At 48.6% G+C, this 25,965-nt stretch overlaps 1 protein-coding gene and 1 pseudogene across 1 annotated transcript; both read right to left on the reverse strand.

Moving 5' to 3' along the window:
• Window positions 1–330: 330 nt before the first annotated feature.
• GNL2 (G protein nucleolar 2) lies at window positions 331–24,203 on the reverse strand. Its single transcript, XM_060257533.1, has 16 exons — window positions 24,068–24,203; window positions 23,889–23,973; window positions 17,999–18,093; window positions 17,606–17,745; window positions 15,934–16,118; window positions 14,901–14,967; window positions 13,538–13,696; window positions 13,115–13,228; window positions 11,541–11,669; window positions 10,780–10,884; window positions 8,641–8,799; window positions 7,591–7,698; window positions 5,107–5,516; window positions 2,286–2,368; window positions 755–858; window positions 331–501 (listed from the first exon to the last, which is right to left on the reverse strand). Exons 1-16 carry the CDS (start codon window positions 24,129–24,131, stop codon window positions 352–354), a joined length of 2,157 nt encoding a protein of 718 aa, XP_060113516.1. The 5' UTR covers window positions 24,132–24,203; the 3' UTR covers window positions 331–351.
• Window positions 17,238–17,390, reverse strand: LOC132586551 (U1 spliceosomal RNA; annotated as a pseudogene).
• Window positions 24,204–25,965: the final 1,762 nt, after the last annotated feature.

Here is a 25,965-nt window from a genome sequence, read left to right on the forward strand (position 1 = left end):
TTTGGTTTGTAGGTGGCCTTCTTATGTTGGTTCCTGGAGCACTTGGCTCATGAGGCTACTTTGAGATCAGAACCTGTACATTCACCCTGAGCCTGGAAGTTGACAATTTAAACAAGTGTAAATGCAAGGTAGCTGATTTTCTGATTAATGCAGGTGAAGGATTAGTGCCCACGCTGAGGCAACAGTAAAGGCACAACTCTCCTACAGTGGCTAAGCTTGGAAAGAGCTATGATTCCTTCAGCCTAGCAGGCTAAAGGAAAAATCATGCACCTTACTTGCTATGTAACTCTTTACACACCACAGTTCTGGCAATATGCAACCAACACTTCATGCTGTTCACAAAAGAAGAAACTACTGCTTGCATTTATTTCTGTTTGGTTTCGGTATCTGACTTTCTGCATTACACTGCTTCTTGTGCCGGTTTCTGTTTTTGACATTGTGAGTGTCATAATAACGGACACCAATTTTCTTGGGCCGCTGCTGCCGCTGCTCTGCTCTCCGCTGCAAAAAAAAAATCACACATTCATTTTAAGCTAGAAAGCCTAACTGAAAAAGACACAACCTAGGCTGCTGCAAGTGCACAGAAGAGCTCCTCCCCTCCCCCCTTATGCTCCCTAACAGGAAGAAGAAAGGCTTATTAGCAGAATAATCCTACATACGTGAAGCCTCCCCAAGGCCTAGATCTGGTAGTTAGCCTGGAAGAGTAGCAATCAAGTGTCTCAGGGCTTCTAAGATGGTTATTATCACTTCTTACCTTCTTGGAACTTGGTTTCTTGCAAGGCTTCTTAACCTGATGAGCATCAGTCTCTTCCTCCTCCTCTTCTTGAATCCTCCTCTTCCCAGCATTCCTCTGGCTCCCTGAAAGCAGTATTTCAAAAACTGTCTGGCAAAAGCCTTTGAAGCACCAGCCTCTGATAAGATAAATGGCCTGGGCTTTCCCAGAAAATCAGACACACCAAGATGTTGCTGCTATGTGCCAAGCAGCCTCACGTGTCAATGAGCCTGGGGAGCTTCCCACCAAGGTTTACACTACAACATATCCAAGTATACATCACTTGACACACAACCTGCTCTCAATTCAAAGTAACAAGAGCCAGAGACAGCTCACTACCATTTGCAAAGGGTTAAAAACTCACTGAAAAGACCCACTTACTGAGAATGCATTTGCAAAAGCTAAGCATTTATAGTCACCCATATCTCTGCCCACATCAGCTTGCTGCATGCAGTTTGCTTTCATTCCCTTTTCCTCACACTCCTGGTCCTTGTTGCCATTATTACACAATCTGCCAACCTCTTCCGAATTTCCTCACCATCACAGAGGGAGCAGCCATTCTCCCAGCCCTCTTTCTCATGGCTTTCAGCTATTTTTCATCTTAACATGGTTCTCCCCCACCCTGACATGGCTGCTATAGTTGTCCCCTTTTGGAGAGCTTTCTTATTCCTTAGCCCAGAGTGGGGGCCTTGACTGCATTTCTGGATCTGCCAGTTCCTCCTGTGCTCTCAACATTTGGGCTCAGTGTGGTTGGCTGGTAGAGGCATCCAACACCCATGCTCAGCCTTAGCCCTAGATTGTGGTCTGTGCCAGGACATTCCTTGCACGTATCACGCCCCCTCCCCCCAGGCTCCGGAAAGATGGAAAGGGGGTTACAAAGGCCAGCCTTGGAAGTTCAAGGCTGTCCAACTCTGGTCCCCTCTATTACTTTATGCTGCAGTCTTGTATGGCTTCTACCTCCCACTCTTACTTAATGCCAGGAATGCATCATCTTCCCCTTGGACAATATCCCCACTCACTCAGATTCATCTCTCCTCCCGTGCCCCCCGCCTTTCACTCTGCACACTAGGATCGAGTCCCATGGAGAAATTGGAATAAGCAGAGCCCTCTCATGTCTTCCTGCCTCCCTGCTTTTGTTTTTTCTCTTGCCTCAAATTTTAGGTTGTGGGGAATGTTCCCTCTAAGCTGCAAAGTCTTGTGAGGAAAAAATCTACTTTGTGAGCTACTGGCATTAGTGAGCAACTGCATAAATTTTTGTGCTCTTGGGTCATCCTTTCTGAGCTAAGACAAAAATGTGTGAGCTGGATGCTAATATTCTGTGAGCAAACTCATGGTAACTCAGCTTAGAGGGAACACATTGGTTGTGGGTAGTCTCAAATGCACTTCCTTGGCATGGAATGAGGTGCGGGGGGGGGGGGTAGAATCACTGGTGGTTGCAGAGTAGAAAGGCAACACATAGGCTGGATGTACCGCCAGGAGCCCTGTACCCACCCAGGTCCTAGAGCCAACTCACCTCCAGTGTTGCCATTCGCAGCAGTTGCCAAAGCATTTGTCTGACACTTTGCAAAGACTTTTTCACTGAGCCCTTTTGGGATTCTGCAATGCAAAGAGCAAAGGAGTCATTGGAAGTCTTGCCAAGTCCTGTTGCTGTCCCTCCACCTCAAGCATTCAGCCTTTGTCCCCCATTCTGTTGACTGCACTGATTTACACTCTGTAATCCACCTTGAGTCTCAGCAAGAAATACAGACTATAACATAAAATAAATATGGTCTGCTTACACAACAGATGGATGCAACAGAAATCCAGCCATGGGGTTTGGACTCAGTAGCAGGGTCAGATCTACATATATTTTGAGAGGGGGGCAAAAGTAAAAAATGGCGCCCCCTTATATTTTTTCTTTATACACACACAATATATACACACATACACACACCGTGGCATAACAGAGTCCTGCCAAAACTGAAGCCCTTTTCTATTATTTCAGCAGGAAAGATAAGCACTCACTGAAATGATCCACTGAAATCAGTAGGATTCAGTGTGCTTATTTTGACTGATGCATTATGGTGCTTGGGGTGCAGCAGTACATTAAAGATTAAGAACCACTGCAAATTATTCATGCTCCTGATATTCAATTACAAAAAAGCCAATCTGAATCCAAAAATCTAAGAGAGATTCCAGGTCATGTTTGAGCCCAATCCCTTGGGAAACTGGGCTTTGCTCCTTTGAATACCTACCTACTCTTCCCCTTCCCCCATGCTAACTGCGGCTTTGAATAAAACTTGGTTGGTCTTAAAGATGCAACTTGACTCTTGCTTTATTCTACTGCTTCAGACCAGCACGGCTGCCCACCTGGATCTATCTGTGACTCTTAAAGCGGGTGCTAAGAAAAGTGGGAGCAGCAGCTTCACACACCATGGGGGGGCAACAGGAGGAGGAGGAAGAGAAGGGAGAGAGAATGTGTGTGTATCTGTGTGTGTTACAAAGCAGGTTGGACGAGGAGAGAGAAAAGGCAGCAAGCCCTGAGGCGCAAAGAGCTGGGGCGAAAGCACAGCGCTGTGATTCTTGGCCCCTCTCTGCTTCACTATTTGGCCAGAGGGAGGGGAAGCAAAGCAGCGTGCGGAGAAGAGGGGCGGGGTTGTCTGCTGGGAGAAGAAGCCTCCCTTGGTTATACTGGAGCGGCGGGTGAGACTCCACTTGCTGGTGCATTGGGAGGGGGAGTCCCGCTCAGTCCCTTCCCTGCTGCTTCTGTCTGCTGCTCCAGAGACTCCCAGGCAACAATGAAGGTTCAGAGGAAGCTGGCTGGGCTGCAGGCAGCTGCCGGTCTTTTTTCCTTTGTCCTGAATCAGGACAATGAAGGAGGACACTGGTGACTGCTGCCCAGCCAGCTTCCTCTGAAGCGAGGGAGAAGGCTGGGCAAGGGATGGGATGGGCAGGGTCAGCATGACTGGAGACGGGGCGGCCACTCTCCGCCCCCGTGGTGATGTGGCTCTCGGCAGCTGCCCAAGCAGCTGATCTGCCTGCCCCCCATTTAAATGGGAGGGGAGGCAGATCAGGGGAGCTACTTTCACCTCCCAGCAAGAGGCAAAAACAGCCAATCTGTGGGGCTGCTTGCTTCTCCCCCTGCTCTGGGGAGTCCCCAATTTGGCACCCCCCCAGGTGGCACCCAGGGCAAGCCACCCCTTTTCCCCCCCTCTAGATCGAGCCATGCCCAGTAGAGAATGTCCTCTGTGTCACAGAGCCACACCATTGGTCAAGACCGAAGAGATGCCCTCCTCTGCAAGATGTGGCTTGGCTCAGTTTCTAAAGTCACTGGGAACTACCTTATAGCAGCATGTGGCTTCTTGTGATCTCAGGAACCATAAAATTTGGGGGGGAGGGGGCACATGCACAGAGAATTATTGCTGGATAGTCCTGCAATTGTCAGTCAACAAGCAAAGCCCCAGGGTGACAAAAGACTTGAGTACTTAATGTCACTCTAAAGTATTTAACATCTGTAATTAAGAACAATATGTAAAGTAACAAAGCCCACTGTAACAAGGAAAATTCTGTGACGTAAGTTTTTATTAGTTTCTTCTTATCATTAGAAGAAACTAACTTATAGAAAGAAACATATAGTTTCTTATTAGAAACTGAGCTGTACCGATGATCAATAATATCCAGTTTCAACTAGCCTTAAGCTCACATAAATCTCAGAGCAATGTCCCCATGCCTGAAATAAATTCCAAGAGGGGAAAAAAATATTCTAGCTGTTGGGACGTCTATTGCCTTCCTTTGGATTGAAATATCCTTTTCAATCCAAAGGAAGGCAATAGACGTCCTGACAGCTAGAATATATTCTGCCCCCCCTAGAATTTATTTCAGACATGGGGACATTCCTCTGAGATTTATGCAAGCTGAAGACGAAGGCCCGAAACCAGATATTATCGATCACCAGTACAGCTCTGCTTCCTTAAGGTGGTCAAGTCTGAAGTGGCTAGAGAAGAATACTGTTGGCTAAGCTGCACTTTTGGACAGGCTTGATATTTATTTGTTAAGAGCAACCTGCATTTGTACTGAGTTACTGCACTGTGTCATACTGCATATGGTTTGTTGTTTGTAGAATTTTCCTTGTTACAGTGGGCTTTGGTACTTTGCATATTGTTCTTAATTACAGATGTTAAATACTTTAGAGTGTTGTTAAGTACTCAAGTCTTTTGTCACCCTGGGGCTTTTCTTTCATTCTATTGTCCTGCAATTGTGGCAGAAAGACAGTCTCCACCTCATGGGCCCCTCTGGCAGTGACCTCATGGGCCCCTCAACCAGGTCCCCTCCATCTCCGGAACATCAGGGATTACCTTACTGCAGAGAACCTCTTGGCCTTGGCCTTTTCCAAGAACCTCTTGCACTTGGCAATCTTCTCTTCCAGAGACTTCAACACTGCCTTGGGATCCTGACTGCTGTCTGCTTCACCCAAAGGCCCACTGTCCACCTCCTGAAGCTGGCTATCTTCCTCCGGGTCACTGTCTGTTTCGTCACCATACGACACATCCACAGGGACCAAATCCTCTTGTAAGAAATGAGGAGCCACACGGATCTCCCCAAAGTTCTGCCGCACATGGGACAAAGGCCACGTAGTTGATGGTGGTGGTGTACTGGGGCAGTCATCCCTCACAGGCTGCTCTTTGGGTGTCTCTGTTGACCCAGTGGTATCCTCAGACTCCTGACCCTGGCTCGTGGTTGTGGATACAGAGGCAGTTGCTGTAGGCTGGAAAATAGAAAGGCAGCCTCTCTGAAAGTTATGATCATCAAAGCATGCCTCCCCCGCCCAATTACCATGCCTGTCCCAGTTTTTTGGATGTGCTTAATTAGGGATAAATCTGAATTGAAACTCACCTAAATCCAATTGATTATTTCCCAACACTCTGTGCTCTAACCAAAGAGTTTCTCAGATGCTAAACATTTCCCTTGTAACTGAGGTACTATCATCTTCTAGGGGACAGGGATTTCAGCCCTGCATGTCAACCAACATTTCTATTTTGAAAGCAATAAGTAAGCTTCATATTTGGCCAGGATGACAACTGGATCTCTAACATGTGGTCTAGCTCTCCCTGTCTTTTCTGTGGGTGAGTGGCTGGCCATAAAGAAGAAATGAGCCAGAAGGTGAAAAGTGCCATCAAGTCACAGCTGACTTATGGTGACCCACTAGAGTTTTCAAGGCAAGTGATATGCAGAGGTGGTTTGTCATTGCCTGCCTTCGCATCCTGACCTTGGTATTCCTTGGAGGTCTCCCATTCAAATACTAGCCAGGGCTGACTTTGCTTAGCTTCCAAGAACTGATGACACTGGACTAGCTGGGAAAGTACCCAAGATGACATAGTGCTTCTCCATTTAAGACTATGGTCTTGGGGGTCTGGCAAAAACACTCCATGGGATCCTTTGAAAGAACTTCTTTGTAAGGCTTCTGGACCTCCTGATGGCACCTGGTTTTTTGGCCAGTGTGACAGACTGGATGGACCATTGGTCTGATCCAGCATGGCTTCTCTGATGTTCTTAACAGAGAGAACACTTCTCATGCCCTTCTGGTTGATGCACAGCTCTGTCAATTTTCTGGACAGGGACAGGAGATGGAACCCGCTTTTCCTTTTCAAGTTGCTACAACCCACACCTACCAAACTTCCATATCATGTCACAGCACTAGCCAGAAAACATGCCAATTGGTTGCCAAGAATGCTAATTGCATGAGTAGCACCAAGAATATACAGGATAGCCTGATCTTGTCAGATCTCCGAAGCTCAGCAGGGCCGGTCCTGGCTAGTATTTGGATGGGAGATCACCAAGGAATACCAGAGTCATGATGTGGAGAGTGACAACAGCAAACAACCTCTGAATGTCTCCAGCCTTCAAAACCCCACAAAGTCACCAAAAGCTGGCTGCGACTTGAAGGCAGAAAATAAAAGCAGCAGTCATCATAGTACGAAATTCAACTGACCTAGAAATTTAACCGGTTAATGAAATTTAACTGATCCGGTGTCAAGGATTTCAGCAGGTTGAGATGCCACTCAGCATCCACAGACAGTAATTGTTAACAAGGGTTTTCAGCTGAAATAAAAGTATTAATGTGGCATTTATCTTTTTCTATTTCTCTAAGCAACAATGAAGGTTTCCCCAATTTTTAAAACATAACTAATCCAGTTCTCACTGTACTGTTCTGAGGGCACAGGAGGAAGAGGCATGCACAAGACTGCCATGTGCGCTTAAGAAGGAGAGGTCTGACACATGGAGAAGGGAAGGACTTGGGGGCCTGGGCAAATTTCTCAGGTTGCTTAGACTACTCCTGTATCCAATGAAAGAAGTGGGAGCAGCTTCAACAAAGAAGCGGAGGGGCCAGACTGGTAGCGATGGAAGTCATCCTCCTCTACCCTGTCCTCTTTATCCAAAGGTTAGAGGTGGAAGGCTTGCTGGCCAGCAGTCATCCAAAGCCAGCCTGGCTGCTGCCAGGACTTGTTTTACTGGCTCAAATGATGTTTGTTCTCAGGTCATCGACTACATGCACAGTTCTAGTTGTGAGAGCTGGTGTGGTCTAGTGTTTAGAGTGCTGGACTAGTCTCTGGGGAACCCAGGCCCAACTCCCCTCTCATGCCATGGAAGCTCACTAGGTGAGGTTGGGCCAGTCACATTCTCATCTTAACCAACCTCACAGGGTTGTGAGGATAAGACGGAGGAGAGTGGAATGATGTAAGCCGCTTTGGGTCCTGATGGGAAGAACAGCAGAGTACAAATGAATACATAAAAAAAAATTGCTGCATGTGCAATTCTTTCCTTCGCATGCACCGCCTTACCTGAGGGCCCTGCTCCATATTTGGGGGCTTCACGAAGAAAGGAATTCGGCCCCTTTGCCAGTCGTTTAGCACCATCTTGCTCACAGTGCTCACGTCGGGCTCTCCCCCCTGAAATGACAAGTGTGCTCTTTCAATTCCACTGAGCTAACAGACATGCCGAGGAGCAAAGGCAGAAGAGCAAACACAGGTAACAGAATCCCTTTTGGGCCCCACAAATCCAGTGAGGCACTGGGCCACAGCTACAGGATCATTGCGGGGAAGGGATTCTCCTCTAAGAGCCATGCCCTTCCCGTAAGTATTCTCTTTTTAGTCCTGCGCTGCAACTTCGCTGGATTCTTGGAACCAGACGCCAGCCCAATTCTTGCTTCAGAGAGTGCCTGCTTGCTCCTCTCCCTCTGTTGAAATAGTTCCTTCCTAACATCACTTCCAAAAGGCAAGTCTGTTCTCTGCCCCACCCTGATGATAGCCTCAGGCCAGACTTCACCCAAGGCCATAGCAAGGATATGTTTTCTTTGCCTGTGGGGTGGGGCTGGGGCTGGCAAGGGGCAGTTTAGCACAGTGGAGCTTACTTCCAAGGAAACCTGCTAAGCAGATTGGGTTGTGCAAAGTAATGGAAAAGCTGGTTTTGTTTTGACTGAGCAGCTGCCTCATTTATAGGAAACTTCATATTAACTTGACTTGTGGAGTACTTTGGATGTTTGGATGGTTCAAAACTGTCACCTCCATTTTAGCATAGTCTCCAGCCCCACCCAACAACCCTTTAGAAATGCTAATGACCTCCCTGGCCAGACAATGATGGTCAGTTTACACCTCTGGACAGCTAGCAGGAAAACAAAAACAGCTTTTACCTACAAAATGGTTTTCTCCCCTGTCTCCCTTTCAGAGCAGACAAGACACAATCAACCTTCTGGCTGGGCTGGACAAACTGGGGAGGAGGCTTTGCCTAGTGAGAGCCCTCTTGTAGCTACAGGCCAGACTCCACTTCCTCCATGGCAGTCCTTCTACATCACACTCCATTGTGCCCCTGGAAGAAAAGTCCAGCTCCTTCACCTTGAGCAGCTTCCCAGTCTTGGCAGCCAGCTTCTCAAGGAAATCCTCTGCATTTTCCCAGGAGTCCACTTTGTACGTTTTGCTGATGTACTCTGGCTTGGCTCGCTCCAGCACTGTGGCGATATGATCTTCTGGACATTTGATTTTTTCCACTTGAACCTGGAAGGAACCAGGAAATTAGAATGTGTTCCACTCCCACCTCTTGTGCATCAAACCCATTCAAGAACAGATGCAAGAACAGATTTGAAAGGAGAGCTGGGCAGGTTTCTTTAGAGAGCTGCATCTCTATCAATTGCCATGGCCCCATGCTGCATCAAAGGGCAAGAAACCTTTATGAAGGGTGTTCAGGTACCTCAGACCCTTCACCACTTTCATCCTGAAATATGCAAACAGCAAGCCTTTATTGGCATAAAACAGATTTAGCAGAAAATAGCAATATAAATAATATAAAATCCTAGATTACATAGGGAGCTAAAATACATAAAATAAGTAAAATATATATGAGTCAAGTTTAGCCAAATTAAATAATTAAAACAAATAAAATGTGGTCATTCCAGAACCATTCTCTGTCGTATTTCCATGGCCTGTTGGAGAAATCTAGCCACCATTAAAGTTACCTCAGCGCAAGTGTCATTTAAAAGTTTGTGGACTTTGCCTGAATCAGCACAGCCCAACATATCTGCTAAGATATCTTTCAAGTATTTACAACGAAAATCATCATAAAGAGGACAGTTCAATAATAGTTCGGGAGGGACGGTGGCTCAGTGGTAGAGCATCTGTTTGGGAAGCAGAAGGTCCCAGGTTCAATCCCCGGCATCTCCAATTATAAAGGGTCCAGGCAAATAGGTGTGAAAAACCTCAGCTTGAGACCCTGGAGAGCCGCTGCCAGTCTGAGAAGACAATACTGACTTTGATGGACCAAGGGTCTGATTCAGTATAAGGCAGCTTCATATGTTCATAATACATGGGAAAGAGCTTCATATGTTCATAATACATGGGAAATAGTTTCAATACACTTGGAATTACAAAGACAGTGTCTATTAGAGTACTCAATCCTGTTAAATCTACCAAATAGGATAGCAGATGGTAATGCATTACATCTAGTTAACGAGAATGCACGCCGTTGCTGTGGAGCTTGTAGACAGGAGAAATACGACGCTAATTTCCCTACTGAGAGAGGAAGTTCGAAATTCAGTGGGGAGCAAGACTTGTTGGCCAGGCTATATAAAGTTTGCATTTCAATATCTAGAATTCTGAGCTTAAGTTTCAAAAAAGCATCTTTTAAGGATAGCATAAGAAGTGAATCTAAATCAATGCCCATAGATTTAATTTTCCTCTCAATAAATACTAGCCAATTTGACAAATTAGATTCTGAGAGCAGTTGATATAAAAGGCTCTCTGAGTCAGAGTGGAAATGTAGCCGTAGCCAGTATTTAAGTGACATTAGCCATGCTTGTGTTTCCACAAGACTCGTCCCTGTTTCTAAACACAAAACTGCATATGGTATGCACTTTGGGAATCCCAGAATTTTCCGTAGGAATTTTGATTGGACACCTTCAATGTTATTATCCAAGGCTGTGATCCACACTGGGACCCCATATAAAAGCTGTGGTATCACTTTAGCCTTAAAGATTTTTAGCGCGCTGGGATAAACTGATTGCCTCTGCTGTAAAAGAAGCACTGGATAGCTTCAACGCTAACACTGACTGACTTAATTATACAGTTACGATGATTAGTCCAAAGTGTGTTATATTGCAAATGAATTCCTAGGTATTTGTAGTATTTTACTTGTTCTATCTCTTTGCCGCCTATTGACCATTTAGTTGGTTTCCAATATTTGGAAAAAACAACAATTTTAGATTTGTCATAGTTCAATAGGAGCTCATTGTTGTTAAGGAAGGTGATACAGCGAATAAGCAAACGCTTTAATCCAATTCTGGAACAAGATAGTAAGACTGTATCATCCGCATATAACAGTAAGGGAACATGTCTGGCACCAAGTTTTGGACTATTATGGTCAGTATCTGACAAAAAGGGAGCAAAATCATTAAGAAAGAGGTTAAACAAAAAGGGGGCCAACACACTTCTGCAAAACGGACCTGAGTTAACTCCTGAGTCTCAAGAAGTTTGAACACTCACCACTCCTTTCAGCACAATGTCGGTTTCTGTGTCTCCGGATGGATACACCACTCCTGGGCAATCGATAAGGAATATGCGGCGCATTAAAGTGATGTACTGCCACACCTGTGGAGGAAAAAGCAGGATTTAGCTGGTAGGTAAGAAAAAGGTCCCTTAAACTGAGAAGGAAGCAGCTATGGGGAAGCCTGGATACTTAAAGGTGATAGGAAAAGGTAGGTAGGTAGGCAGGCTCCGGCAGGCAGGCAGGCCCCAGCAGTGGTCCGGCTATGACACACAATCTCACAGTCTAATTTACTACTTCCTCAGCTTTTGAGTTAGAGAATACAATCACTTGCTCTATATCAGTGGGGAAAGAGAGATCATTTTTCTAAGGTTAACTTTGCCATCAATTCACAACTGATTCATGGCAACCCCATGATGTTTCATCTTGTGGGGCTTTCAAGGCAAGAGATGAGCAGGGATAGTTTGTCATTGCCTGCCTCTGCATAGCAGCCCCACTCTTCCTTCATGGTCTCCCATCCAACTACCAACCCTGCTTCACTTCCAAGCACTGATGAGGTCAGGCAAGCCTGGGCTATTAGGGCTGCTATGTCTCTTCCTTATCACTGGCTGATTTTTGTGTCTGTCCACGCCAAGCTCACTTGCCTGGTCCTCTCACATTCACAATAGCCATCCCTACCCACAGCTGTGTGGTCTTAGCCCTGGTTCTCTCAGAGACTAAGCTTGACCCCGCTAGAGTGAAGCTTGCTCAATTCACCCACCTTGGTTTCACCAGCAATAGGAGCTACATTGCAGACCTTCTTGGAGCGCAGCGTGTTGATCACTGAGCTCTTCCCCACATTGGGATAGCCAATGAAGCCCACGCTGATCTGCTTCTTATCCACGTGCAGCTGTTCAGAAACACACACAAAGAAAAACACTTCGAACACATGCTGTGGGCATCCCAGAAGAGGATTGATTTGAGTGCTGGGTTACAGGCAAAGAGGCTCAAGTTCAAATCTCTCAGCCACAAAGCTCACTTGGGTGATCTTGGGCCAGTCTCTCTCTGCTGATTTACATCACACAGTTGTTGTGGGGATAAAAGGGAGGGGGAGCTATGTGTGCCATTGTCACAAGCAGAGGAGCAGGGAGGGCCTCTACAGGCTGCCACCACTCTGATAGGATCTGTATGAAAGGCCCAGAGCACCCTTCCAACCCCTATCTTCCTTCTGAGCAAAGAGGCGTGCAGGCCCAGGCAGCATAGCAACAATAATTTTATTATAAGTGCTCAAGAATAAACAAGCGGATTATAAAACTTTTAGTGCAACAGTAAACATGGAAAAACAGTAAAGGTGGTACAAAGAAAAATAAAAGCCCTGACACAACTAACTGTATGGTCCCTTTCTTCTGATTCCAATTGACTCACCACTTTTTGGAAGAGGGAACTCTCTTGCTGCAGCCCGCTCTCCAGCTCAGTCTTTCCAAAGAGAACACTTTCCCCTCTCCAGCTAGCCTCTTAACTCTTTCCTTCTAAGTCCCACCCCTCTGGGCTCCACTGGACAAACTTTTCCCTCCAAAACTGCTGCCCACCAAATCAGAGGGCCAGAAGGGATCCTGGAAAATGTAGACGTGGTTGTTACACTTACAGGCTTTCCTGAAGCTTGTAGGCCACACTAGGCACTTTGAAGGATAGGGGGAAAATTGGTTAAACAGAAAAAAGGGTAGTTGTGATCAAGTAGTTTCTCCCTAGAATGCACTGTGAAGGGAAGCAGAATATAAAGTTGGTTGTCTGAAAGGGGCTGAAGGCCTAGAAGGCTCATGTCCACTGTAAATATCTCCCAGGCATCATTGCCCTGTGCTTTCTGTTGGAGGACCAAAGGGGAAGAAGCTTGTTTGCTGCATCAACCTAGATCTTTCTGTCTCCAACCCAAGCAGGTCTATCACCAGATGAGCAGTGGGAGCACTGTCATGCAGCACACTGAAAATAAAAGAGCTGGTGCTCCTCTAGCACTGGCAGTGGGAGAAGGGAAGGCCAGGAAGGCTTCAGGGGCCTGAAGGCAGGAGCTCAGTCAGTCCAGAAATGCACACATCTGGCCATCCCTCCTGTTCCTTCTGATGTGCTGAAGAGGTTCAGCTACTGAGCTGGGAGATGTGGGGGGGGGGGGCGGGTTGGCATCTCTCTTGCTTGGTTTGACAGGTCCCAATGTCGGCAACTAGCACATTTGCTAACTATTGCCAAGCCTTGAGAGAATGCATGCTTCTTCCCTGGGTCTCAATGGTAGATTCAGGCCATCCCTCCACAAATTAAGACTTCCCTGCAAAGCCTGCACTTCATCAGCATGGAGACGTACCATACCTTGCCAAACTGTCTCAGAAGCTGGATGAAGGCTCCTTTTCCAAAGGGGTTTGTGAGACTTGCGTGGAAGGCCAAGGTGGGATACTCCTGGGAAAGAAGGGCCACCCAGCGTCTCTGGAAGAGAGCACAGCCCATCATTCAACAATGTAGCCCTTCAGCCCGTGAGAGGCTGCATCTCAGAACCTGTAGAGTCCAGTGGCTCCGACAAAAACTGCTGCCAAACCAAAGCTGTTCATTCCTGTTCACAGGAATCACCCCAGGTAGGGCTTCACTGTTCCTGCAGCTCCAAGAAGCTGCTTTGGGCAGATAGGTCCCAGTGTTCTCCTGACAGTGTCAGCAGGTATAGGAGCATGTGTCCTTCCTTAGCAGGAAATATCTACTTGCACGGTGTGCAAGAGAGGGGGAAAGATGCTGGGGACTTACCGTGGCCCACGTGGGCACAAGGTCACATTTGTTCAAGACAAAAATGAGATGCTTCCAGGGTTTCTCCTTCTTCAGGTAGCTCTCCACGTGTGAGGAGCGGGTTCCCATTGGGTCTCTCGCATCCAGCACCTGCACCACTACGTCTGATGAATCAATCACCTGGCGGGCAAGAGAGAAAGGTTAGGTCCTCCCAGACTGCCAGGCAGAGTTCTGCAGCATACAGGCATCGCATGTCTCATTTCTCTCTCACTGCAAGAGGCTGGCTTTGACCACTCTGTCCTTCTCCCAATGCAGCCAGCTCCACCTCTCTCATGTTCTAGCCACAGTTGCATTACAGTGAAACACGTTCATGATTCTAGTTAATGAGAAAGAACTAGGAAAAGAAGCACCTCCTGGTTCACCAGGCTGGGCTTCACATTGTGGCACACACATCAGACAGCGGAACTTCCTAGGCTGCTTTATCATGACCAGCGTCTTCCAACAAAGCAGTGTGCTGGCAACAGCTGTCAAGTCACAGCCGACTTAGGGCAACGTCACAGGGCTTTCAAGGCAAGAGGTGTTCAGAGGTGGTTGGTCACTGCCTGCCTCTGCATAGCAACCTTGGCCTTCCTTGGTGGTCTCCCACCTGAGTACTAACCAGGCCTGACCCAGCTTAGCTTCTGAGATCAGGATAGCTTGGCCTATCCAAGTCAGGGTCCGACTAAGTAGCTCTCTCAGGAAGACTAGCTGTGGCCGAGAGGCTTGAAAGCAAAGAAAAGGGAGAGGGCGGTGTAAGAGTGTCACAATAGACAGCCCTGCCACATTGTGTGGAGATTCCCAGTCAGAAAACCCAGCCGGCAGCTTCCCAAAAGCAGGATTTTGGTAGGACCTCTTCCAAGTCCCAACCTCTTTCCATGATGATCCCCAGAACTAGTGGGTCATGTTTCACTGCAGAAGAGCCCAGCCTGTCTCTCCCCTCTGGTCTTTGCACCTACCCACTTCCCCATCCCAGCAGACTCTGTTTATGCCAGAGGGCCACTGCATGCAGTGCAAGAAAGGGAGGCAACAGAAGGGAAGCAGCAACTGCTCAACAGACAGAGTGCCTGAGTGGGCCCAGTGATGGCCAGCAGCTAGGCTTCTCCCTGACAAGCTGTCGCTTGGTGCTGACCCAGGAACCAATGTCTCCTCCCCGCCACCAACAATCCAGGAGGCCAGCCATCTGCAGGCTTTCCAAAAGGGTCAAGCAGCACAATACAGAACAGAGCAGTCTTTCCAGATACTACTCAGGATAATCAGCTGATCCAAAGCGGCAACTGCAGCTCCGCAATGAGCGAAACATTTGGGAAGATGGAAGCTAAATGGCTTCCCCATTTCACATCCGTACCTTGTAAAGCTCTCCCCAGATCCGCTTGGACTGCCCCTTCTTGTATATCTCCTCTTGTGCCTCTTCCCTACAAAGAGGCAAATGAAAAGGTCAGAAGCTCCAAGTCCACCTCCCGCCTAGAGATATAAAATTTCTTTCCCTGTCAAACCCAAACCTACTCTCCTGCTTCAACAACAGAAAATGCATCATTTATAATTTAGTCAGCGTTGACATTATACTAACTGGGATATTTATACAATTTAAAAATAAAAGTCAAAGTTTCCTACAAGTGAACTTGAGTCAGCTGAAAAGTGCTGCATTCTCTGCTAACCTTGACATATTTTAAAAATTCCAAATGGAATTTTATATAAATCCACATATGTATATATTAGTTTTGTTCAGTGCTTCAAGTGTGTTCATGTTATTACACTGAATAAAATTCTTTGAAAGCATTCCACTCATTTCAAAGGAGTTATTCTTCCTCAGAGCTCCTTCCAAATTTCCCACCACAAAAACTGAAGGAGGGAGAACGTTGGACAAACATTTATTTGCCTAATTTTTTCCAGGCCTTCACATCTCTGCCTGTGCCACACCTGCAGGAGGCCAGGTCAAAGCAATCAGCCCTTGGATTTGAGGCACCTGGAAGCACAGAGAGAACATGACATCTGTATGGGGCAAAGTAGTCTTCTCCCATGGAGCCCTCCATGCAAAGCAACAAATGCAGCCTTGGAGATGTAGCTAAAAACATACATGTTCAAAACAAGGTGCATGTTTCCACTCAGGACTCTCCATCTTTGCACAACTGGCTGCAAAGCGATGATAGCTGTGTAATGACAGTGAAGGGGCTCATAACAAAACGCTCCAGAGAAGGGAGTGCTAGCCCTTGGGAGGAAGTCCAGCAGAGTCTGGAGGGCATAAAGTCCCCACTGCTAAACAGGATTAAGACCCACCCCATTTGGGTGGGGCGAACAGTGCATTTCCTTGAGCTCCATCTCCTGTATTACTAGCTTGAGCCAGAGCAACTCTACAGAGTTCTGCTTCTCCAGCTCCTTACCTTACTCCTGTATCCTCCACCACTAAATCCCGGTCCTTCTCTTTGTCATAGCTGCTGGCCCCAGCTGCAGCATTTTCTAGCAGTGAGTGCATATCACTCGCCAAGAGATTTGGCCGCTTCCTGAGCGATTTGGGGCCAAATGTCATTTCAAAAGTTTCTGTGTCAAGAATGTGAACTTTGGCATTCTGAAAAGAAAAGAAGACAACGACATTGGATTTATATTCCGTCCTCCACTCAGAGTCTCAGAGCGGCTCTGAGGAGGAGTGTAGAGAGATTGCACATCAGTTCCTCTCGAGCTCACTGCATCAGGACGGTACATCTGATTATACTCTTGGAGCTTCCAAATGAGACAGGCTTCAATGCTGAAGCAGCGGCACAGCAAACCCACAATGGGCCTCCCTCTGCCAGGCAGCCGTGCTCCGCTCGTTAACCCAAGTCCAGCAACATCAAAACCACACTATGAAAATCCAACTGTTATCTCTGCCGGCTCCTTTGTTTCATCAACGGGACTCCAGAGCCTGCCAAAAGGCAGATTTGTTAAGGATAGTCTGGCTCACATTTGGGATTTTTTTTTTTTTAGAGGACAGCTGTGAGTGCCAGCCCTTTTCCTGGGAACTGCATCTTCTGCAGCTACGAGGAATGGCTCATGTTGTGATGTGCACTCAAGTTACACAGAACCCTTTTCTTAATTTGGAATGTTTTAGTTTTATTAGAGACACATGGAAACTCCTGAGACAACAAAGGCATCCGGTGAGAGCCCAAGAAATCAAAAAGAGGTGGGGGGGGGGGGGAAGAAATTAAGGCTAGAGTAAAACAAACACACTTGGGGGTTGGATTTAGCAAAGCCAACATTGCTCCACCTTTACTGTCTGATGGAAACCTAGAGACAAACCCTCCTGGGACTCCATTGCCAAGGAAAGTGAATCCCCTCCAAATGCACTGTAAGCATCTAACACGGGGGTAACTGAGGGTCTTGTCCAACTGAGTGGCACCAGAGTTATCTAATCCTGGCAAGGATCTACATATAGCTGCAGTTCAGGGACAGTGACGACATCACTGCTCAGACCAGAGGAATCCATTAAAACACATGCATCAGCAATACGTATTTTGGATTTGCCTTGAACATTACCCTGCAAAAAGGTGTGAGGGGAACATGACAGATAAATAATGACTCCAATTAAGAAGTCACCCACCATTTCCTGCAGCACTAAGAGCAACCAGGTCCTGGGGAGTCTCAGGAAAGAGCCTCAGAAGAGATTTATAGCCAGTCAAACCACACTCTGTTTCTCTTTCAGTGAAGCTTTATAAATATGGGCTATTTTTTTCTCACAAATTATGCAGTCGAGTTTCCCACATTTGGGGAAATCATAGGGGTCAGCACAACCGGAGTGCAATGGATGAGCCTCACCCTGGGAAAACCTCCTTGATGACCAAGGTGTCTCCCCTGCCACAAATGTTGCTGAACAGGAAAACCATGCACCTCTACTAGGACTTACCATACTTGTAACGGAAAGGATTCTAATTTCATAACAAGAGAGCATTCATGTATGCAAATGCAACCCAAGAGGCTTTCCCCAGGACGCACACAGTCCCCTTCAGACAAACCCCACACTTTGGATACTCTTAAAAAATAGTACTTCAACAGGCTTCAAGAAATGACTAGAAGACTCACGTGAGGCTTAATTCGGTCATGGAGGAGGGACATAGGCAGCTTACTCTGCTTCATGACCACTCTGTAGGGGTCCTTCATCACAGTCTCCATTTCATCTTGAAACTTCTGGAGGAATGACTGTTTGATCACACGCGTGTTTCCTGCATTGGGTGACAGTCATAAAAAGGCACACCTCAGAGCCACTCTGGTGTCTGCTGCTACATGAAACAGTGTTGAGAAGCAGTCCACAAGCACACCTGCTTGCTAGTCCTGCAGCATTCTGAGTGGCCCTTTGTTCTGGCCGATCATCCCACCTGCTCCCAGCTCAGCTGTAAGACACCAGAGGCTGCCCAGTGCCTCTCAGAAACCCATCCTAGGAAAACTGGGAAGCAGGAAGGCTGCAGATGGACTCACCAAACCACTTGATGTTGGGCTCTACTCTTGCCACTGTGCCTGGTGCCACTGTGGACTGGAACTGGAGTGGCCGGATCAACTTCCCACGCTTGTTCCTAAGGATACAATAAAGAGGGCCTTGGAGACACGAGTTCAAGATCCAAGTAAAGAGAAGTAGCTACACAGGTCAAAGGAAAAAGATATGAAAACAAAATCCACATAGCACCGTCTGTCAAGGTCTATGAAAATGACACAAAATAGTGCACAAGTTTTCAGGTCTTGTAAGACTGTTTACAAGGCTGGATGTTAGTCTGCTTTTGGTGGAGAATCATGCAGACTTCAGAGTTGGTATGAGACACTCTTGGCCCTGTAGACTCCTGTCGGCACATGTGCTGGGGGTTGCCTATGCTAGATGCTGGGACATTACTATAACTCAGGAACTACCGACCATCTTTTCTTGGCTGAGGCTTCCTAAGATCAATTACCTACAGATTTAGGCATGAGGAAAGTTGCTCAAGAATTTTGACAACTATTGAAAGTAAGACCCTTGAGGATTTTCTTGGAACAGCTATTTGTTTGCTTCCAGGTCTAATTCAGAGTGCTGGTTACTACCTTTAAAGCCCTTCATGGCCAAAGGCTTTTAATTTTCATCTCTCAGTATATCCTTCTGCCACTTACATTGTGCAGACAGCCTTCTCCTTAAGGTACCCTCCTTTAGGACTGTCATATGGTGACAGTGAGATCCTGGGCCTTTTCTTTGCAATGGTTTGTTGATCCTGCGTGTTTGAAGTCTGAATGCTGTTATATTAGTAAACTGTATATTTTACAGCAAAATCCGGGGAGAGGGGCAAAAAGTCTTTCGGAGCAGACGAGCTGCTACGCGGGCACAGGAAGGGTTTGCACCGATATACGACCGGCACTGCCACAGTGGAAGGAAGTTACGTGTGCGGGGGGCAGTGTCACCTGAGGGCTGCAGCCGAGCATGGGCGCAAGTGAGGCAGAGCACGACGTTCAGGCAGAGGAGGGGGTGGAGTTGGGGGCACGGCCAGGCTTAGGCAGCTTCCTGAGCAGTTTGGGCCATGACACACACACACACACCCCGAAAGGCGCAACATTACGCCTGCAAAAACAGCGGCGTGTCCCATAGGCACTCATTGCAACAAAAGCAAAGGTTGCCTCCACCGCTGCAAAAGCTCGCAAACCCCTTAGGGAGCGGCGTGATTGCCTCGCCAATCCCCTCACACCTCGGGCTGGCGAGCCCCCTCCCCAGCACCCAATCGCAGTCTCCCCCTTCCTAGAAATACTTCCGCTCTGGCCTCGTACAACTCAATTGTTAGGGAAGGAGTGCATGGCGGGAAGCAATGCTGGCGAGCTCCCAGCCATACAGACTTAGAGTGAGGGACAGGCAGGCCCGTTGGTGACGGGTTATGCACTGGGCAGTTGCTTTGACAGTATCTTTGACTTGCGAGGAGGAGAGAGAGGTCTCTCCCTGGGGCTAATTGCTCTTGTTTCCAGGTCTCCACAGGTTCCAAGCTCCCAGAGGCTCTGCATGCGAGGACTATCGCCCATGGCTGGGTAAGTTCCACTGCCCCCCCCCGTCTCCCCCTCCCCTCGCTCTCGAGCGCTCGGTGTGTGAGCGTCTCTGGCACTTGAACCTGGCAGTGGGCTTCGTCAGGCGGCATTTGCTGACCCCGCTACCCTGCGCTGCTGTCTGCTCCCTTCCCTTCATCTGCCCTCTGCCGCTTTCCCAACCACTGGCAGGGCACGGGGTGCGTGTGTGCGTGGCAGCTGCCCCGTTGCGGGGAGGTGGGTCAGAGACTGTTCCTTTAAGAGAGCGCCAGGCTGAAACGCAGCCTGCTCTTCTAGTTGCCACCCCTGCAGGTGCTCTTGATCTGTCTCCGTTTTGCAGGTGGGACTCCAACACAGAGGCTTCCGTGTGTCGCTCCACTGCCCCCCCCCCCCATTTCCTCAGCTGTTTCTGCCCACCGCTCTGAATGGAGCCCCACCCACAGCGAGACTGCCCAGCGTGCACCAGGGAGACTGTTGCACTCTGTTCTGGAAAAATAAAGTCTGAGCTGTGCCCTCTGCTGTCTCTCCTGCTTGGCATTTGCTACACATTCCCTGGGCAACCCCCACCCCGTCAGTGGCCTCTCTGAGGAAATGCCTTGGAGGGTGGGCAGACTTGGTTCGGGCGGGGGGGACGGTCTATGAGCCGCCACACTGCCCCCCCGCGTGGCTGGAGAGGGGAGGGGTGCCACCCCTCAGCCTGCCCGGGCTGACAGCCTACCCGACCGCACAGGGCACCAAGGGAGGGGCTGCTGAAGTGAATGCATGCCCAGCGGCTCGCACTCTGAGTTCTGCAGCCCCCAGGGGAGGTGTTCCTGGCACATAGAATGGGGCGGCAGCAGGGCAAAACCGGGGGGGGCGGCTCCAGGGGGTGTCTTTTGGACTTGGTCTGGCTGCTCCCAGACACACATTCCAGCTGCTGTCTAGGACAGCGAACTCCTGCACTTGAGACTTCCTGCTTGTCCGCGCATGCCTCTGCCCGCCTGTCTGCCACTGGCAGCGTCTTTGACAGCGGGAGGGAGTGGGGGGATTGACGGCCTCTCAGGCACATGTTTTCCGCCCCCCTCGCCCGGTCACGTGCAATCCCGTGGTCCCGCGTGAGCCTGTGCCTCCCCCACCCCCACCTCGGTAGCGGGCCAATGGCGTGCGCCTGGGCGGAATCACCATGACAACGGGTTCTCTCTCACTCATCGGGCTGCTCTTCCCCCTCCAAACGTGGCCTGCCGTCTCCCCTTTGGGAGCCAACTGTGGCCGCCGACGCTAGTTCTGCACTCGAGCGGTTCTCTGGATTGGGCTGCCCATCTGCTTTAATTTTGTTAATTGGATTGTTTGCCTCCTTGCAATTTGGCTGCTACATTGTTCACCTCAAGTCCAAGGAAATAAGGTATGATAAAAATGTTTTAAATGAGTAACATTCAAATGTGTTAAATGTCTTTAGAAGAACCGGTGATTAACTACTCATTTTTATACTCACAGTGGAGGCTGCCATTGTTCTCACTGACTTTCCCCCAAGAATGCCCAGTGCCAAGTCTGCCCGTACCTCAGCGCCTCCTACATGACTCTCCAACAGAAGCAGAATAAGGACCTATCTCAAGTTCATAGTCTGAAACAACTTCTTCCTCACTTCACCATTTTATTTTATTTTATTAACATCCAGGTTGATTAATAGTTCCAGAGAACTCACACAAGCTTGCACACAGTTTTCTGGCCTCTATTTTCATCTTCAGGAGTACTGCAGCAATTTTATTTTAGGCAAAATAAGCATCTCTAAGCTTTCCTACCTGGGAAAATCAGCAGCTACCCTCATTTGGTGGACATAACCCCCCCCCCCCAAAAAAAAAAAAAATTGTTCCAGCATTAAAAGCTTGCCAAAAGGGAAAATAAGGTTTCAGGTTGAACTTTGGAGATGACAGAAGAACATTTTCATTCACTCCAATCCTACGGTCAGGGGTGGCCAACGGTAGCTCTCCAGATGTTTTTTGCCTACAACTCCCATCAGCCCCAGCCACTGGCCATGCTGGCTGGGGCTGATGGGAGTTGTAGGCAAAAAACATCTGGAGAACTACTGTTGGCCACCCCTAGTTGGTTGAGAAAGGAAACCTGCTAAGCAGGTGGACAACTGCCTTACTTGTTGCTGGAGGAATAGGACAGAATTTGGGGAGCCTGACTGGGGCCCTCCCAACCATAGATAGCATGTCCTGCCAATCACAGAAATGAGCACTGAGGGACAGAGCTCTCAGCTAGGGCATCTACCACATACCCAATACAACAAGTGAAACACAGCTCGGTCACTACCTGGAGCATGCTAGAAGCACAGCACCTTTACATGAACAAATGGAAGCAATGAAGGTTCTTTGGCCATATGACAGGCAAAAGGGCAACAGGTCCCAGAGGAGAAGGCAAGAATGCCTGTTATTCAGGGCTGACGTTTTTCCACAGGCTATGCCAAGTGATGGAGCCGAGCCTTGGAAAAACACATGGCTAAGAGATTCCACATTTCACAACTGGCATCTTTTCAGAGGCAGAGAGATTTGAGAAAACACAGCAAAGCTGCTTCCATTTAGCACCTACTCTCTGTACGGAGCACATGCTGGCACCCAATGGGGCATGAAATTAACTTGCTTGCAGGTGGGAGGGAAGATCATCCAAGTTTTTGGGGAGCAGATGGCAACCTCACCCCAACAACTGAGCAATGCTAAAAGGCCTCATCTCCAGCTGGCTCACTAGTCCAAGCCTGTCAGACAGCCTTGACATGGGGGCTGAGGAAGAACAGCTGAAGCAAAAAAACCATCCAGAAACAGCTGCAGAGAATCTCCAGGTCTTTTGATCAAAATCCTAGCAAGCCACAGAGCCCCTGATCTAATCAGCTTTAAAGCAGGTACTGAACCCACTCAGCAGCAACACCAACAAAAAAAACCCTCCACAGGATTTAGGTTCCTTGTGTGACTTCAGAGGCATCCCAAGCACTGCAGTGCAAGGATGGAGCTATTCTTTAGTTTAGCTACCTTCAAGGACAGCTCAGAAACAGAGAAGGACACAGCTGGAGTCATGCTCCTGAAGGAAGCATGAAGACCAGAGTCCTAGGAGGAGCAAGAACTGCACCTCAGCAAGGCAGGAGAAAAACTCCTTTCTGATAGTGGATCAAACCATAAAAAGAATGATTTGCTGAAGCAGAATAAGCACTGGTAGAACTGCCTATCCTCTTGCCCTTGCCTACAAAGGTTCCATTTCAGTCCTACCCTGTCTGAGGCAAAAGGCCTCGGCTGAGGGGTTTTGCGCTTGTGCATCAGCATCTCCTGCGAGACTTGCTACAGTTCCACAGGGCCTGTGAAACTGAACTTTTCCAGATGGCCTTTAGTTAATATCATCTTGGCTGCCAGCAAGAGCGACCTAGCTCTCCTACTGGTGACACTATTATAAGGAATCTATGCTGATCCATGTCACATGGCCGCTACTGCAGACTGTAGTCTACTGACTCTAAAGTCTATAACTATAAACTCTAATATTTATAAAGCAATCAGTTATTAGAGTCTATGGTTTTAATGATGTTTTACTGTATTTTGATGATACTGTAATTTTGAGGACATTTTAATGTAATTATAAAGTTCAAATACTTTGGCCACCGAGAAGGGAGCACTCACTGAAGAAAACCTGATGCTGGGAAAGACAGAAGGCAAAAGAAGAGGACAGCAAAAGATGAGATGGCTGGATAGCATTACTGATGCAACTAACATGAATTTGAATGGACTTTGGAGGATGGTGGAAGACAGGAGGGCCTGGCATGACTTGGTCCATGGGGTCGCAAAGAGTCGGACTCGACTGTGCAACTGAACAACAACAATTTTTGTTGGAAGCTGCCCCGAGCCAATTGTGGGAGGGATGGGGTACAAATTAACAAAAATAAAAATAAATAAATCTCCTCCAACCTGGGTTGCGACCTGCACAGCAGGCGAGCGGAAGGCAAAGCCCCACTAGCCAATGTTCCTGTCTAAAGCCTGAGTGTCTGACCGATCCAAAGCCTTTTGGACTGCACTTTCCTGGGTGTAGGTGCCTGAAACCGCCAAAAAGACCTTGCACTCCAACTTCAGCTACTTTGGATCGCGCACCCAAGAGCCTGCTAGAGCAGGAAAGGCCAGGAGTGAAATTCTAGCAAGAGCTCCTTTGCATATTAGGCCACACCCCTCTGATGTAGCCAATTCTCCTGAAGCCTACAAGGCTCTTTTTTGTAAGCTCTTGGAGGATTGGCTACATCAGGGGGTGTGGCCAATATGCAAAGGAGCTCCTGCTAGAATTCCACCCCTGGAAAAGGCCCAAGACTTGTGGAGGGTCGCCCCGCCGCTCTCACCTGCGCTCCTTCTGCCGGTACATGTTAAGCCGCCGGATGGTCGCCCGGTCCCGCATGCTGCCGCCCGCCGCCTCCGCCGGCCGATCTGGGGGTGAAAGGAAGAGGAGGATGAGGCAGGCCGCCGCGGTGCCTTCTGCCCTGCGAAGGGCGAGCCGAGGCAGCCTGGGCCCTCTGCCTACCGGGGTTGGTGCTGGCCCGCGATGGGTTGAGGCTGGCGCGGCCCTTGAAGCGCGGTTTCACCATGATGACGGCTCCGGCTCTCCACAGATCCTACAGCCACGGCCGGCAGCGAGTCCGGAAAGAACGAGCCAGGGACTTCCTGCGACGCGATGACGCACTTCCTGCGAGACGTTCTCATCACCCAGCCGCTAGCCGTGACACCATAGCGACGCTGCGGGAGGAAGCGGTCACGCCTGGCGTTCTCTTAGGGTTGCCATCTCCCGGTGGGGGGATTCCTGGAGATTTGGGGTTGGAACCTGGGGAGGACGAGGTGTGGGGAGAGGAAAAACCCCAACGGGATATGATGCCATAGAGTCCAAACCAGCCACTTTCTCCAGGGGAAACTGATCTGTCATCTGCTGTTATAATTCCGGGAGCTCTCCTGGTCCCACCTGGAGGTTGATAACCCTATCGTGGGTCTTAGGCCCCCTGCAGACGTGGCAAAAGCACTGCCCCGGGCTCCCAAGATCTCTGAGTTGGGATTTCCTAGATTTAGAGCTTTTACTTCTTTCTGCTTGTTCCTGAAGATAGGTCTGATTTCCTCCTCCTCCTTCGTTCCTTCCTTCAGCAAATGGAAATGATTTCCTAGCAGTGACTGACCGTTGGGGCTGCTGAAAGAAAACTCCGGGTTGAACTATGGGGCACCCCTAGAGCCCACCGCATTCTGCTCCATAACCGCATAATTCAGTCCAGAGTGTGGCGAATGGGAAACTAACTGGGAGCGGCTAGGCCCCTGGTGTTGGCTGCAAAGGAAGCTTGGTAATGGGGAACAGGGACAGTCCCTTATTGTGTGCCTCTTGATTGCAGAGATTGCTTCCTGTGTGTGGTGGGTACTCCTTGGTAACTTTGCCTTTTCATTCTTTGTACTCTGTCACTACCTTCTTTCCTCCCCTGTTATGGAAAGTGTGCTTGTGAATTCCCTGTTAGCTTGCCCCATTTGCCTTACTCTGGACTGAGTTACCCTGTTAAAGAGCACTGGAGCAGAATGGTGTGGTCTTGTGCCACGTGTCTCGGGCTGCTCTGTTCTCTTCAGAACCCCAGGACTGAGCAACTGCTAGGAAGTAATATGGGAAATGGAATGGAACCTGCTGGGATGCAGCAAACAGCCCATGATCCTGAGCCACCCTCTCTGCCCACTCCTCTTGCTGCTGCCTGTTGGATAAAGAGCAGGTCCACCCTCACTCTGCTCTCTCAAAATAAAACACTAGAGGTGGAGCTGAGGGCAGTTGATAAGAGGGGTTGCTGACTGTGATGTATGCTCACTTGCCCACTCTTCTGTCTGGAGAACAGGAGCTTGTATTATTTGCCATGTAAAGCAGGGGTGGCCCTCGTCTGTATTTGGATGGGAAATCACCAAGGAAGTCCACGGTTGCTACATGGAGGCAGGCAGTGGCAAACCATCTCAATGTCAGTTGCCTTCAAAACTCTGTGAGGTCGCCGTGAGGGTTGCTACATGGAGGCAGGCAGTGGCAAACCATCTCAATGTCAGTTGCCTTCAAAACTCTGTGAGGGGGGGGGGGGAGAGAACCAGTAGAAAAGCAATGTGTGTATACACCCTGGAAGTAAAGCGCCTCTCAGATCACTGCTGTCCTAAAAATGAATGTATGCCTCCAGCCGAAAGCTCTCTTCCCCTTTCCCCCCTCTTACTCCTGATAGCAGGCTGGGGGCTGCTTCTCTGTAATGGCGGGGAGGTATTTGCATGGCCCAATGTATTTATTCTGCCTATAAATACCATCAGAGTGATTCATTTGGGGTGATTGCTTGTACAAAGCTGTGGTTTTTGATACTTAAAAGGAGTTGCTGCAGTCTCCTTTTTTTGTGTGTGTGTGGTGGGGGGTATGTTTCTCCTGTGCCCCTT

Source organism: Heteronotia binoei, chromosome 17, assembly GCF_032191835.1.
Source record: "Heteronotia binoei isolate CCM8104 ecotype False Entrance Well chromosome 17, APGP_CSIRO_Hbin_v1, whole genome shotgun sequence".
In the NCBI taxonomy this organism is placed as follows: domain Eukaryota; kingdom Metazoa; phylum Chordata; class Lepidosauria; order Squamata; family Gekkonidae; genus Heteronotia; species Heteronotia binoei.